Source organism: Protopterus annectens, chromosome 9.part0 (assembly GCF_019279795.1).
Source record: "Protopterus annectens isolate FY-2018-M chromosome 9.part0, PAN1.0, whole genome shotgun sequence".
Classification (NCBI taxonomy): Eukaryota; Metazoa; Chordata; order Ceratodontiformes; family Protopteridae; genus Protopterus; species Protopterus annectens.
The window spans coordinates 967,308,495-967,321,109 of NC_056743.1; the positions used below are offsets into that span (position 1 = coordinate 967,308,495).

The 12,615-nt window shown below is 42.3% G+C and overlaps 1 protein-coding gene across 1 annotated transcript in view; it reads right to left on the minus strand.

Annotated features, from left to right (window-relative positions):
* Positions 1 to 12,615, minus strand: part of MCRS1 (microspherule protein 1) — a 1,081,536-nt gene that overhangs the window by 896,085 nt on the left and 172,836 nt on the right. The window contains exons 7-10 of the mRNA XM_044083711.1: positions 11,366 to 11,390; positions 3,549 to 3,593; positions 329 to 438; positions 110 to 218 (exon numbers count right to left, since the gene is read on the minus strand). Coding sequence (XP_043939646.1) covers positions 110 to 218; positions 329 to 438; positions 3,549 to 3,593; positions 11,366 to 11,390 — 289 coding nt within the window. The remainder of the gene's footprint in view (positions 1 to 109; positions 219 to 328; positions 439 to 3,548; positions 3,594 to 11,365; positions 11,391 to 12,615) is intronic.

Sequence of the window (12,615 nt, forward strand, 5' to 3'; positions counted from 1 at the left end):
TTTATTTACTTTTTTTTTTTTTTTAATTATTGGTCACACCAAAGTTATTTTTTAAAATATTAGTCTTGAAAGAAATGCATTTGCTTAAAATGGAAAATCTGCCCCTTACCGATCCAATTTTGCTCAGCTGCTGTTCTTCTGTTTTACTGAACAAAGCTCTACTCTGCATGGCAGCAACAGCCTCTGGGTGAAGCTGTCTCATAGCCTGGCACGCTAGTCTGCATGAAAAGACACACGGAAAAAGACAAAATAAGATATTCCACACCAGTCAGTCAGCAACACATCTCAGAAGTATTTAAGAAAATCAGCATCACTACCTTCAACTTACTTCGATATTACAGGATCATAAAGGAGTGCATACCATCGCTCCTGAATCTCCCTCAATGTAAAGCGACAGCTAAACTTTACACCCAAATGGACTGCTGTGAGATCATTTGTCTGCAAAAAGATGACAAATTGAAAAAGTACAATTCAAAAGCCACTCAGAAATGATCTGCTGTTCATAGCTGGAAACAAGACAGCAAACAATCCAAACAAAAAGTCTAGTAGAACCTACCATAACAGCAGATGTCCTACTCACTGTTGCAGTATTCCTAGCATATGGGATTGTCACCACTGACATCCAGCCAGGGTACCAAAACTTCAATCTCCCTAGGTTGTACGTGTGACACATGACCTAAGCTCATTTGTGTTTGGGTATAAACGACAAATGGACGAGCATGGCTCCTCAGACTACCTCCAAGCCAGCGGCCCAGAAACTACTGAGACATAAGACTGGTTAGCTAGGTGGTGTGTGGATCAAATTGGTAAGAAAACTCTCCCATACTTGTCTGAGAGCTAAGACAAGATCAGAGGGGAAGAGCACAAGAGACAAATGAAGATGGACGTGAGTAAGAGAAGATGGTATGGAGGGTAGGATGGAATACTGCAAATGTGATCAGTAGGACATTTACTACCATGGTAAGTTCTTACACAACTGTACTACGTCCTGATTGAAATCACTTTTGCAGTATTCCTGACGTATGGGTAACTCCCACAGCTGAAGGAAGGGTGGCTGGCTATTAAGAACAGTCCAGCAGTCAGGACAGGAATGACTGAGCAAAGGGTGTCCTGGACCTGGAGAAAGCATTAATTTTGTAGTGTTTGGTAAAGGTGTGTGCAGATGACCAAGTAGCTGCCTCCACGATGGACCTTGAGTCTGTTCCTTTGTGAAAAGCTCCTGAGGAAATGACTACCCTAGTGGAATGTGCTTTAAGAGCAGGACTGCAAGGTCTTACTTTCTGCTACTCACACCATGGTAACAGCCTTTGAAATCTAGGCTGCAATAGTTTGCAAACTGGTTGTCACAGTTTAGAGGTCCATAAAGGATACAAACAGCTGGTCAGTCTTTCTGAAGCATTTAGTTTGTCCAGGTAAAATCTGAGTTCTTGTGAATGTCATACAATGTAATATCCTTTTTCCCCAGTTTGAGGATTGGGAAAGAAGGTGGGAAGATAATGGCCTCATTGAGAGTTTGTTCATTACTTTAGGTATGAAGGATGGGTTCGCACTGAGAATCCCCGTCTCTATAAAAATTGAGAAGACAGGGAATGGCCATGATAGCTTGTAGCTCAGAAACCTTCTAGATGAAGTGAGGGCCAAGAGGAAAATGGTTTTACAAGAACAGAATTTCAGAGAACAGGACAAAGTGGTTTCAAAGCGAGGCACAGTAAGCTTTTCCATCACAAAACTGAGATCCCAAGGAGGAGAGATGGGTTTCCAACTTCCAAGGAAAAGCTTGACCTCCAGCCTAGCTGTAAGTGAAGTGCTAGGAGACAGGCAGGCATTGTTAACAGACAAATGAGCTTTTATGGACGAGTAGGCTATGCCTGAGTGAAGAAGCTTGCAGACATATTGCAGTACTGTAGGAACCTGGGTCATAGCTATGTCTGCTGTACCAAAAGGAAAACCTTTTCCACTTAGCCATGTAAGTTTTTCTGTTAGTAGGTGGTCTAGCCTGTTGTAGGACTTGTATCACCTCTTAAGATAGAGATCTTTCAGGGTTTAAAATCCTGTCACCTATAGTGTTAGGCAGAGGGATGTTAGATTCCGGTGGAGCAGCAAATCCTTTTTGCCAAGTAATCAGGTGTGGGTGCAGAAGAATCTTCCTGCAATTTCCTTTTGCTAGGTGAAACAGCAAATGGAACCAATGTTGCCTCGGCCAGAATGGAACTCATAAGAGGAGCTTGGGTGTTTCCTTTTATGCTTTGAGAAGATTTTGAGGAAGGAAGGCATAGAGGAACTTACCTGTCCACTAGAAAGAGAAGGCATCTGTCCTCCAGACAGAGACACAAGTCCCCTGGTGCAGAACTGGGGAGCGGATGGTTGCTTGAAGAAGCAAAAAGGTCTATTTCAGGAGTGCCACAATGAAGTGTGATGTGGAAGACCTCTGTTCAACATCCACTCATGGGGATCCTCCATGTAGAAACTTAAGCAGTCAGCTAGTGCACTGTCCTGAGACGGGATGTATGTGGCAGTAAATGTGATGTTCATTTATGCTGCCACATTCCAAGATTCCTGTGCTAACCTGCAAAGTTGGTAACATATGGTGCCTCCATTTGTTTATGTATACGACTGTGATGTTGTGTATACTTCGAATGGTCATGGTCTCCAAAGGTGGGAGAAAAACTGAAAAGCCTGCAGAAGAGCCTGCACTTCTTTCAAGTTTATGCGCTCTTTCAGTAATTGGGATTGCCAATTCACCTGCACTCTGTGATCCTGCCCAAGTCCCCCACATTTCGCTCATGGTGTGTGTATGAACCTGTTGAAGTGTAAGAAAAGTTGGGAAAGGTAATCCTTTAACAATGACCTTCCCCTTTCACCACATAAGCTACTTCTTGAGACAAGGGAGGAGGAGAATGAGGGTATCCAAGGGGTAACAGTGCTGTGACCACACTAACCTCAAGTATCACTGAACTTTCTTCATGTGGAGTCTGGTGGGGGGGGGGGGCATGGGGATGGTGATTGTCATGAACACTAAAGTCCTTACCATCTCCCTTGCAGAGCAATGGGTTGCAGAGGAGAGGTCCTGAAGTAACTGGACAGGCTGAGAACCTTCTCCTGAGGCAGAAAGGCATGCATTTTCTTTGTATCCAACCTGCATCCCAGAAATACCAAGTCCTGTGTAGAGACCACATGAGTTTTTCTGGCAGTATATAGTGAAACCTAGACCTGTCAGAAGATGGAGGCTGAATCGACACTGAAGAATCTTGGGAGAAAGAGCCTGGATCAGATGGTCATCCAAGTAGGGGAAAACAAATTCCTTGAGTATGGCAGAAAGATGCTACAAGAACTAGACAATTTGTGAACACACTTGGAGCTGTGGAAAGACTAAAAGGTAAAGCAGTAAACTGAAAATGAAGGGAACCAGAGAAAAATCTGAGGAATTTCCTGCAAGATGGACAAATGGGAATGTGTAGGTAGGTGTCCTAGAGATCTAATGACATTAAAAACTGTAGGAGGATGAAAGGTAGAAGAATTTGAAGAGAAAGCATTTTGAAAGAGGACACCTTCAGGTAAGTGTTCAGCATTGACAGATCTAGGTTGAATCTCCACTGCTCTTCTTTTCTTAGAACTGGGAAAATCCTGGAATAAAACCCTTTTCCTATGAATTCTTTTGCTACTAGCTCTATTGTACCCTGATTCAAGAGGTCTTGAATAATGGGAGTCAGAAGGAATATTTGATTTGGAGGAGAAAATGGGATGCCTCTCAAAATGGGAATGTCTTCCCAAGGCATGGCATAAACTTCCCTGATGGGAGACAAACCCACTTGTCCAAGCTAATAACTTCCTACCTGGTCAGGGAGAGACAACTTTTGAATAACAGGGGTAATGGAATTGGAGATGGGATGCTGCAGGAGTAGTCACAGTTTTTTGCCTCCAAAAGGCAGTCTTCCTCAGCTGGAGGCTCCCTTTTGGATTTTTCAGACTATCTTCTCCTGGGGTTTCCTTTGTTTCCAGACTATCCTCAGATTCCTTCTATTGAAGGAAGTAGATATAGCTGGGTGGGTCCTATGATATCTAGGGACTGAGGACATTAAAATCAGTCTGCAGTCGTTCATGGTCTTACCTTAGCCTTGAAGTGTTTTGAACAGACTGTCTGCCTGAGAGCCAAACAGTAAGTCTTTGTTGAAGGGCAGCTCTAGAATTTTTTTTAAATCCTCATGCATAGGCTGACTGCAAAGCCATGCATATCTATGGAGAACAGATCCTGTAGCAGCTGCCCTAGAAGAAACATCCACAGCACCGCAACTGCATTTAATGCTTACCTAGCAATCCGAGTGGCCTGTGAAAGCAAGCTCTGCATCTGTTGCTCAGTCTGCTGTTGGAGGATCCACGATACCTTCGTTTAAGGAGCTCAGAACAGAAATCAAATACTTAGTCATTTGATTCTGGCAATTAACTGCCCTAAAGGCAAGAGCAGCAGAGGTGTAAAGTTACTTCCCCCATCTATTTATACCCCTATCATATATCACTGGGTAGGACATTGGCACTTGGCACCAGCTTGAAGGTCTTATCTGAATATAGATGCTGCAGAAGGGTCTGCCACAGGGTTCTTGTATAGATATTTCAGGTCAGCAGGAGTCTTGTAAAGCCTGCCTGGTTTCTTAACAGCTAGTTGTTGAGAAGCAGGTGCAGAATACGTGGACTGAAAGGTGTCCTGGAGAGCCTCAAGCACAGGACAGACTGGGGAAGGGGCACAAGCAACCATCGTTAAGAAGGTGTAGTACCTATTCTGATAATTAGAAATTTAAGTGGATTGCCAATCAAAGTGTTTCATCATGCTCTATATAGCTTCCGCAAAAGAAGCCCTCTCTACAGGGGAATCCAATAAGAGTCGTCCTGGAGAGTGCAGCTGTGAATAGTCAAGAGAATGGTCAGAGTCATAGTCTTGCTCTTCATCAGATTACAGGAAATCAAAGTTTAAGAGGAGTAGCCTGTGGCTGTGGAGACCTGAAGAAGGGGGGGGACTTCAAAAACATAACAGCTTTGAAGAGCCCTTGTGTAAAAAAAAAAAAAAAAATTCACTCCTCTCTAGCTGCAGAGGGGGAAGCCACATACTTGGTCTTCTGCTGTTTCATTTTAGGCATGACATCCATCTGGATGAGACGTGAAGGATCAGAATGACTGACCTCAGACAGCCTGAGATTTCTTTAACTAGAATTTGAGGGACGCCATGCAGTCGTTCTGCAATGAACAGAAGCAGTTCCTCAGATGTATCAGCAGTCTGAAAGACCTCAAGAGCTATAAATCTGTCAACAATGGGGTCTCAGTAGTGGGCAACTGAGAAGTAGCCTGACATACTGCAGGTTCTGAAGCCTCAGCATGTAGAGAGTCAGAAAGACTGGATTGCGGATCCACTCAAAGCCTCCTCTTCTTCAGCAGCAGAGGGGTGTACAATGTAGCACATTCAAACATCTTGGATTGGGCCAAGCATTAAAACACTGAGTCTATAGGAAATTGTTGAGAGTAGAAAGCCTACACCCAAGGGTTTTTGGAACAGAGTAAGATTTGTGATCATGTTCTGGGTCTAGGCAAAAAGACACTTGGGTATGCAAGTGCTTGAACAAAATCTGCCTACCGCACTTGCACTTAAATTTGTAGATGTCAGCTAGAAGTTTAACAAAAATTTGAAGACAAAAAGGAAGGTTCCCTAATAGGGCACTTATCTGGATAGATAAACAGAACAAAGGTACCAATGAACAAAAAATGAACAAATAATGAACAGTCTGATGGATGCATGACCCATGTTTGGGTTGGTGACAATACAGTCTAAGGAACCACCCTCGTATATCCATTTTTATACTCCAATGCATACGAGTAGAGGTCATGCAAATGTACAACCTAGGGAAGGGTAAAGCTTTGATACTTCAGCCAGACGCCAGCAGTGGCAACTCGTATCTCAGGAATACTGCAACAGTGATTTCAGTCAGGTTATCTTGCAATACAAACACCTGTGAAATCTATAAGCGCTGAAACACAACTGTAAACCTTGTTTTATCTCTGGTCACATTTTCAAAAATGCTTTATTTGTGCCACCCTGTTGCAAATCATACTATACTAGCTAAAACAAAATCTCAATTAACAGACTTTTTGACTCTGCATAAGACCAAAACCAGGGGAAAAAGCATATTCCTGAGATGCATTTCACTGAATAGGTGACGTACACCTCACTTCCTACACAGAAATTAAGTGCTGCATGTACATCTACAAGAATACTCTTCTCCAAACATTAGGAAATCTTGAAATTCTAATTTACTCTAGTCTAAGCTACCATCATGGTGTGACTTAACTAGGACAAGCATTATAATGTGTAATAAAGATAACCAATACAATATACACTTTAAAATATGATGGGTTGGATAAACTGAATTAGTTGCTAGCACATTTAGCATAATGAATACAAAACTATATTACCAACATGACAACTTGGGCAAAACAAACTAATTTTCTGAAACTAGGAATACTAGATAAAAAACAAAGGGAAGGCACAAAATATACTTTGTTTTTTCAAAGTTTAAAAGGCAGAAAAGATGACTGTAAAACAAACTCACTTTCCATTGTCAGTACACGTTTATTGCAGTTTCACATAAATGTAGTCTCTACTATTGGCCACCATTCAACCAGTAATAACATTACTTTTCCCATCTACTCTTTCCTTCCCTGGATTCTGGTGATACAAGGATATGATGGCATTTCTCATCTCATCAGCTGTTGTACTTAAGGACCAGCAGACTTGAGATCCAACTCAGGCAACTCAAACTGTAACATTACTACTAACCTAAACAATTATGCGGTCACTCAGAAACTGCTACCGCCCTGAAAACTGTTGCATTTGCTCAAGCAAATATTTTACAGCCAGATACTCAATGTATATATACCTATTCTTTCCTGTTTGATGTACAACATACTGTTTTGAGCTTAAAATATTTTTAATCATGGCTACCATCTTTTTACCACCAAATCCAGCTCCCCACCATTCTTTTCTCTTATTCACTGTTAGATGTTTTTGCTGTATCCATACTAGCTGCTTGTATAGGCTTACCACTCACCTCCTGTAGCGGTCTTATTAACCCTACCCCCATACACTTCAGTTTTTTTTTTCCTTTCTTTCTGGCCTCCTGCCATAATTTTACTGTTCGCAATACGTCTGCCTGCTTGTAAGAACTAATCTTTTACCTCCTTCCTACAAACTGGCATGCTGCTTTCATTCTCTTTCATACTCAACACATGAAACAACCTGTCCTTAATGCTACCAACAGAGCCTGTGCTACTCACAATCTGTCTCAATACTTGCATTCTCTCCCCTTCAAACTTGGGTCTTACCTGCTGTTTCTCACTTTCTTGCAGATTGTTTTTCGCTCAACCCTTGCGGCCTTGGTAGAGCCCCGCTCTGTTTGCAGTCGCTAACATTCGGGTTCACTCCTCCAACTTACCACCCCCCCCCATTCCCATCCCCCACTTCAATTACATTTATACCCAACTACTTCTGAACACTCCCCCTTCCCCCTCCCAACCTACTGCAGTCCATCCTATCACATCCTCTCTCTCATTTTTCCAGCTCCTCCCCCAACACGTACCTCTTTCTATTCTCCATCCCTCCTACCTCAAAACCTATTATTCAAACAACCACTCAACTTCTAATTCCTTATGTAACATTAAACCTCAACCTACCACACCCGTTTTCAATCTCTCTATTTACCCTGCTAATATTCAAAACATAATGCTACATCTACTATCTATACTTCTCCTTATATCCTCACATTATCCACATCCTACCATAGTTCCCCACCCTACTTTTAACCCAGTCCCACCCTTCCACTCTCACAAACACTACAACCTAAACCCTACTCTTTCCTAATAGCACCCTCCCTCTTCTCACACCACTTTACACATCTCTTAAAACTCCCTCCTCTTCACAACTACCCTAAACCCAAAATGAAATCCTTTTGAACATAACCCTCTTAGGCTTACTCTCGCTACCTCTATACTTACCCTTCTTGCAGGTGATATAAATCCCAACCCTGGACCTTTCATTAACTCCTCTCCTCCAGTTACTCTTCTATCTTCTTCTACTATCCACTTCTCCTCCCAATCACATACCACCTCATCTACCAGGCACCTCAAAATCTTTGCACTTGATATTCGCAGTACCCTAAACAACGTCCCTCAAGTACACTCCTGGATAACTCTACACACTCCAGATATCCTCTGCATCTCCGAAACATGATTTAAACCCCACATACCAAACAAAGAAATCCCTGGCTACAATACCTTCCACCAAGACAGACCAATTAAAAAAGGTGGAGGGGTAGCTATACTTTTCTCGGAACACTTCTCAGTCCATCCCCTACCATACTACCCCCACCCCCCAGCTTTCCCCCTGCTAACACTCATCAACTATAACTTAAACAAGCATAAAAAGATAGCCATTGCTGATGGGATACACATACATTTATTTATTTATTTCTAGTTTGATAACCGGGGAAGTCCACTGGGCCCGAAAGCCCATTTTCAGTGGAGGCCCGGGGAGAAAAGCTCCATAATAATAATACATTACACACAACACTCTGTGTTCTAAAGGCATAACACCTTTAACAATTTCCAAAAACATAGCACAGTTATCAGTTTACATAAGAAATTAATATTTTTATACAACTGTATTGTTAGCATAGAAGAGAGAGAAAAAGAAATTATACATAGATCTTGAATGCAGGAGAAGTAAAACAGAGGAGAAGTGAAGTAGATGCAAAGAATTTAAAGGAGAAGAGATGCCACTAGGAAGATAAAAAAGAACAGTTAGACTAAGATTCATTTTATGTTTGAGTCTAAAAGTACATCTTATGAAAAAGGTAAAAGATACATTTGTGATACTAGGCATGCATGTAGGCAGTGGGGAGGAGACGATTTAAAAGGAATAAATATAGAGTAAGCAGGGGAGAGAGAAGAGATAAAGAAGTAGAGGGAGGGGAGCTGAGGAAAGAGTTTGAAGAAGAGGGACCGGAGGGGAAAATTGGAACTGGGATGTAATAAGATCTAGGTAGGAAGTATACAATTACATTTCCAGTTTTGGGAGAGGTGAGAATGGAGAAGAGATTTGAATTATTCAAAGCTTGTAGCGACTCTTAGAAGGGGAGGAAGCAAGTTCCATTTTTTTGCTGTAGTATAAGTAGGAGGTGGCCAGGTCGTTTGGGTTTGTATATTGAAAAAAGATTTTGGTGGCCAGATCTTAGGGGCCTGAGAGGAGTGTAGAAGGGCAAGATGTTAGATAGTGCAGGGCAAGCAGTGGGTTTAAAAATTAGTTTGTGTGCAGTAGTAAGTTGGAGGTAATCGAGATGATTAGGGAGTTCTAGCCATTGGAGACTACGGAGGCAGATGCAATGGTGTGTAGAATGAGTGGATTTAGTAGCGAATTTGGCGATTTTTGTAGTAGCAACTTTCAAGTTTTGAGGAGATAGAAGCGGTGAGGTTGGTTAGAAGAGGAGCACCATACAATAGAGAAGGGAGAAGGTAGGTAGTGGCGAGTGTTTGTCTTGTAGCTAAAGATAGAAAGTTAGCATTTCTGTAAAGCATAGCGAGCTTCTGATGGGGTTTTTTATGTTTAGTTGAATATGAGTATTAAATTTAGGTGTTCATCAATGGTAACTCAGAGTAATTTTGCACAACTAACAACTTCTATTGTGGACTGGGAGAGGCTGGAGATTTTGAAGGATGGCTTATCAAGAGGCAGAGCTTTTGAGGGGGAGAAGAGAATGATATGGGATTTATTGGCATTAAGGGAAAGATGGTTTTGAAGCATCCAATTTTCTGTGGTTGTGAAGGCCAATTGGGTTTTGGCTTGGACTCGGGAAGTCTAGGGGCTGAGCAGATAATAGTGGAGTTGTCTGCATATTGTACAATTTGAGAATGAGGAATTGCAGAGTGGACATCATTGATAAAGACATTAAAGAGCAGAGAACCGAGAATAGAACCCTGAGGGACTCCGGTGGGGGTAGTTAAGACGTTCGAGGTACCTGTATTCCATTTCACAGCTTGGGATCTATCTGAGAGATAACTTTTGAACCAAGAAAAGGAATTGTGGGAGAGATTGAGGTTAGAAAGGTGGTTGAGAAGGAGTGTGTGGGATATTGTGTCGAATGCCTTGGAAAGGTCAAGAACAGTGGAGACTATCTCCAGAGTCACGGGCATGGTTGACAATGTCTAGGAAAGAGAGGACAGCAGTAATGGTACTGTGGCCAGGACGAAACCCGTGCTGAGTAGGAGTGAGGAGATGGTTATTGAGGAGGTGGGGCATGAGTTGCCAGTGGATACATTTTTCAAGGACTTTTGAAATTGGGGAAAGAATGGCTATTGGGCGGAAGTTAGAAATGCTATTATTTTTGCCTCCTTTATGAAGGGGCAGAATGTGGGCAGCTCGCCAAAGTTTGGGAACATAAGATTCTTGGATGGATCTGTTGATGAGAATGCTGATAGGTATGGCGATGCCATCTGCTGTGAGCTTGAGAAAGTGATGGGATATTGTCGGGGGCATTGGAGCACGGTTTGAGTTTGGGAAGAAGTTTTTTTGATACCGGTGGTAGACACTGGTTGTAGAAAAAAAGGGGGAGAGGGTTTATGGGAGCAGGAGTGAGGGGAGGATGGTGAAGAAGGCTTTGGGTTTGGGCTGGGGATGGAAGTGGAGAAGGATTTAGTCAGTTCAGCTATGGAGCTGGTAAAAAAGGAGTTGAAAAGGGTTGCAATTTCTGTGTCAGTCTTATTGCTGTCTGGACAGGGATTGGATTTAGTACCTGGGTGTACCTGGGTGTAAGAGGGAATTGATGGAATTCCAGAATTTTTTGGGATTGTTTGCGAGGGTAGACTGTAGTTTGTTGTAGTATGATGTTTTATCTTTTATAAGTTTTTTAGTGAGATTGCGGAGTTGCTTAAATTGAAGGAATGAAGCTGGTACATACACACACACACACACATTATATATATATATATACATACACACACACACACACACACACACACACACACACACACACACACACACAAACCTCCTGGCAATAATATCCCTATACGTAAACACTTTTTTGCTTGGATCTCTCAAACCATCTCCTATGAAACCATTATTCTAGAGGATGTTAACATTGACTGGAATACTCTGACCTCTAACTGCCCCAACGCTGCCATTAATCTATACGGCTTTTCTCAACTCATTGCCTCCCCTACTCGTTCTAATCAACGACCTAATACTAGCTCCACTCTTGACTGGATACTTACCGCTCACCCCAACCACTATCATAACACCTCCACTCTCCCGGACACACTCAATGATCATCACCCTACCTCCATCCAGTGTCACCTGTCTCAACCTCCTAAATCTCACAAATATAAGGACTGTCAAAATCTAACTAACTAACCCTGATATATTTAAACAAACTCGCTCTTCTATAAATTGCTCTTTTCTATTCAACCTCCCCCTCAAAAAAGCTGTTTAATTCAACAGCATCTTCCTTAACACACTCAACTTGCTGGCCCCTATCAGAAAGATTTGGGTTAAATCCAACTATGCTCCCTGGATAAGCAAAGAAACTCTCTCCCTCATGCAGAAAAAAAGACAATGCAAAGAAAATTTTGAATAAACTCAAAAATCCCCTCTAGTCTCCAAATCTATAGGGAACTACAAAACACCGCAACAAAAAACGTCACCCTTGACAAAACATCCTTTTATCTTGACCCACAAAGAAATCCCCACTCTAACCCAAAAAAATTCTGGAGTATCATCAGCAAACTCTTACACCAAGGGAATCCATCTCCTCCTAACCCATCCCCTAACAGCTCTCCCCTTGAAACTGCCACTCTCCTGAACTCCTTCATAGACGCCATACAAAACCTAATTAAACCAAACAAGGATACCTGCCTTAACACACCTCTCCTCCTCTCCCACAAAACTCCCTTCTCAATCAAGCCTGTGCCCATATCCATCATCAGATCTCTACTCTATAAACTAAAACCCTGCTCCCCCGCCTCTTCAGATAACCTGCCTCCTATATACTTCAGACTCGCAGTCCCTTCTGTTGCCTATCCAGTCTCCACACATCAATAGGTCAATTCAGGAAAATGCTGTCCCTAATATCTGGAAAACGTCCTATATTATATCCTTACATAAAGGAGGAAACTCCACTGACATCCTCCAATTTCAGGCCTATTGCTATTCAGCTAATCTCATACCTCATTCAGGAAAATCACCTCACCCCAACACACTGTTTCCAACCACATCATAGCACAACTACAGCATTACTATCCTTCACTCACTATCTCTACATCTCTTAAACTAGTGTCATGCCTCTTCCTCGACTTCTCTAAAGTTTTTGACACTGTGCCCCACAACCTCCTTCTATCCAAGCTCTCTTCCTTTAATCTCTACCTCTACTCTCTCCTGGTTCTCTTCATACCCATCAGCTAGAACTCAATAGGTCAAATGGCTCTCTGCATCTTCATATTTCCTCCCTGTTCAAACTGGTGTGCCCTAAGGCTCCATCCTGGGCCCACTGTTTTTTAACATCTTTACAATCTCTACCAACCCTGCCC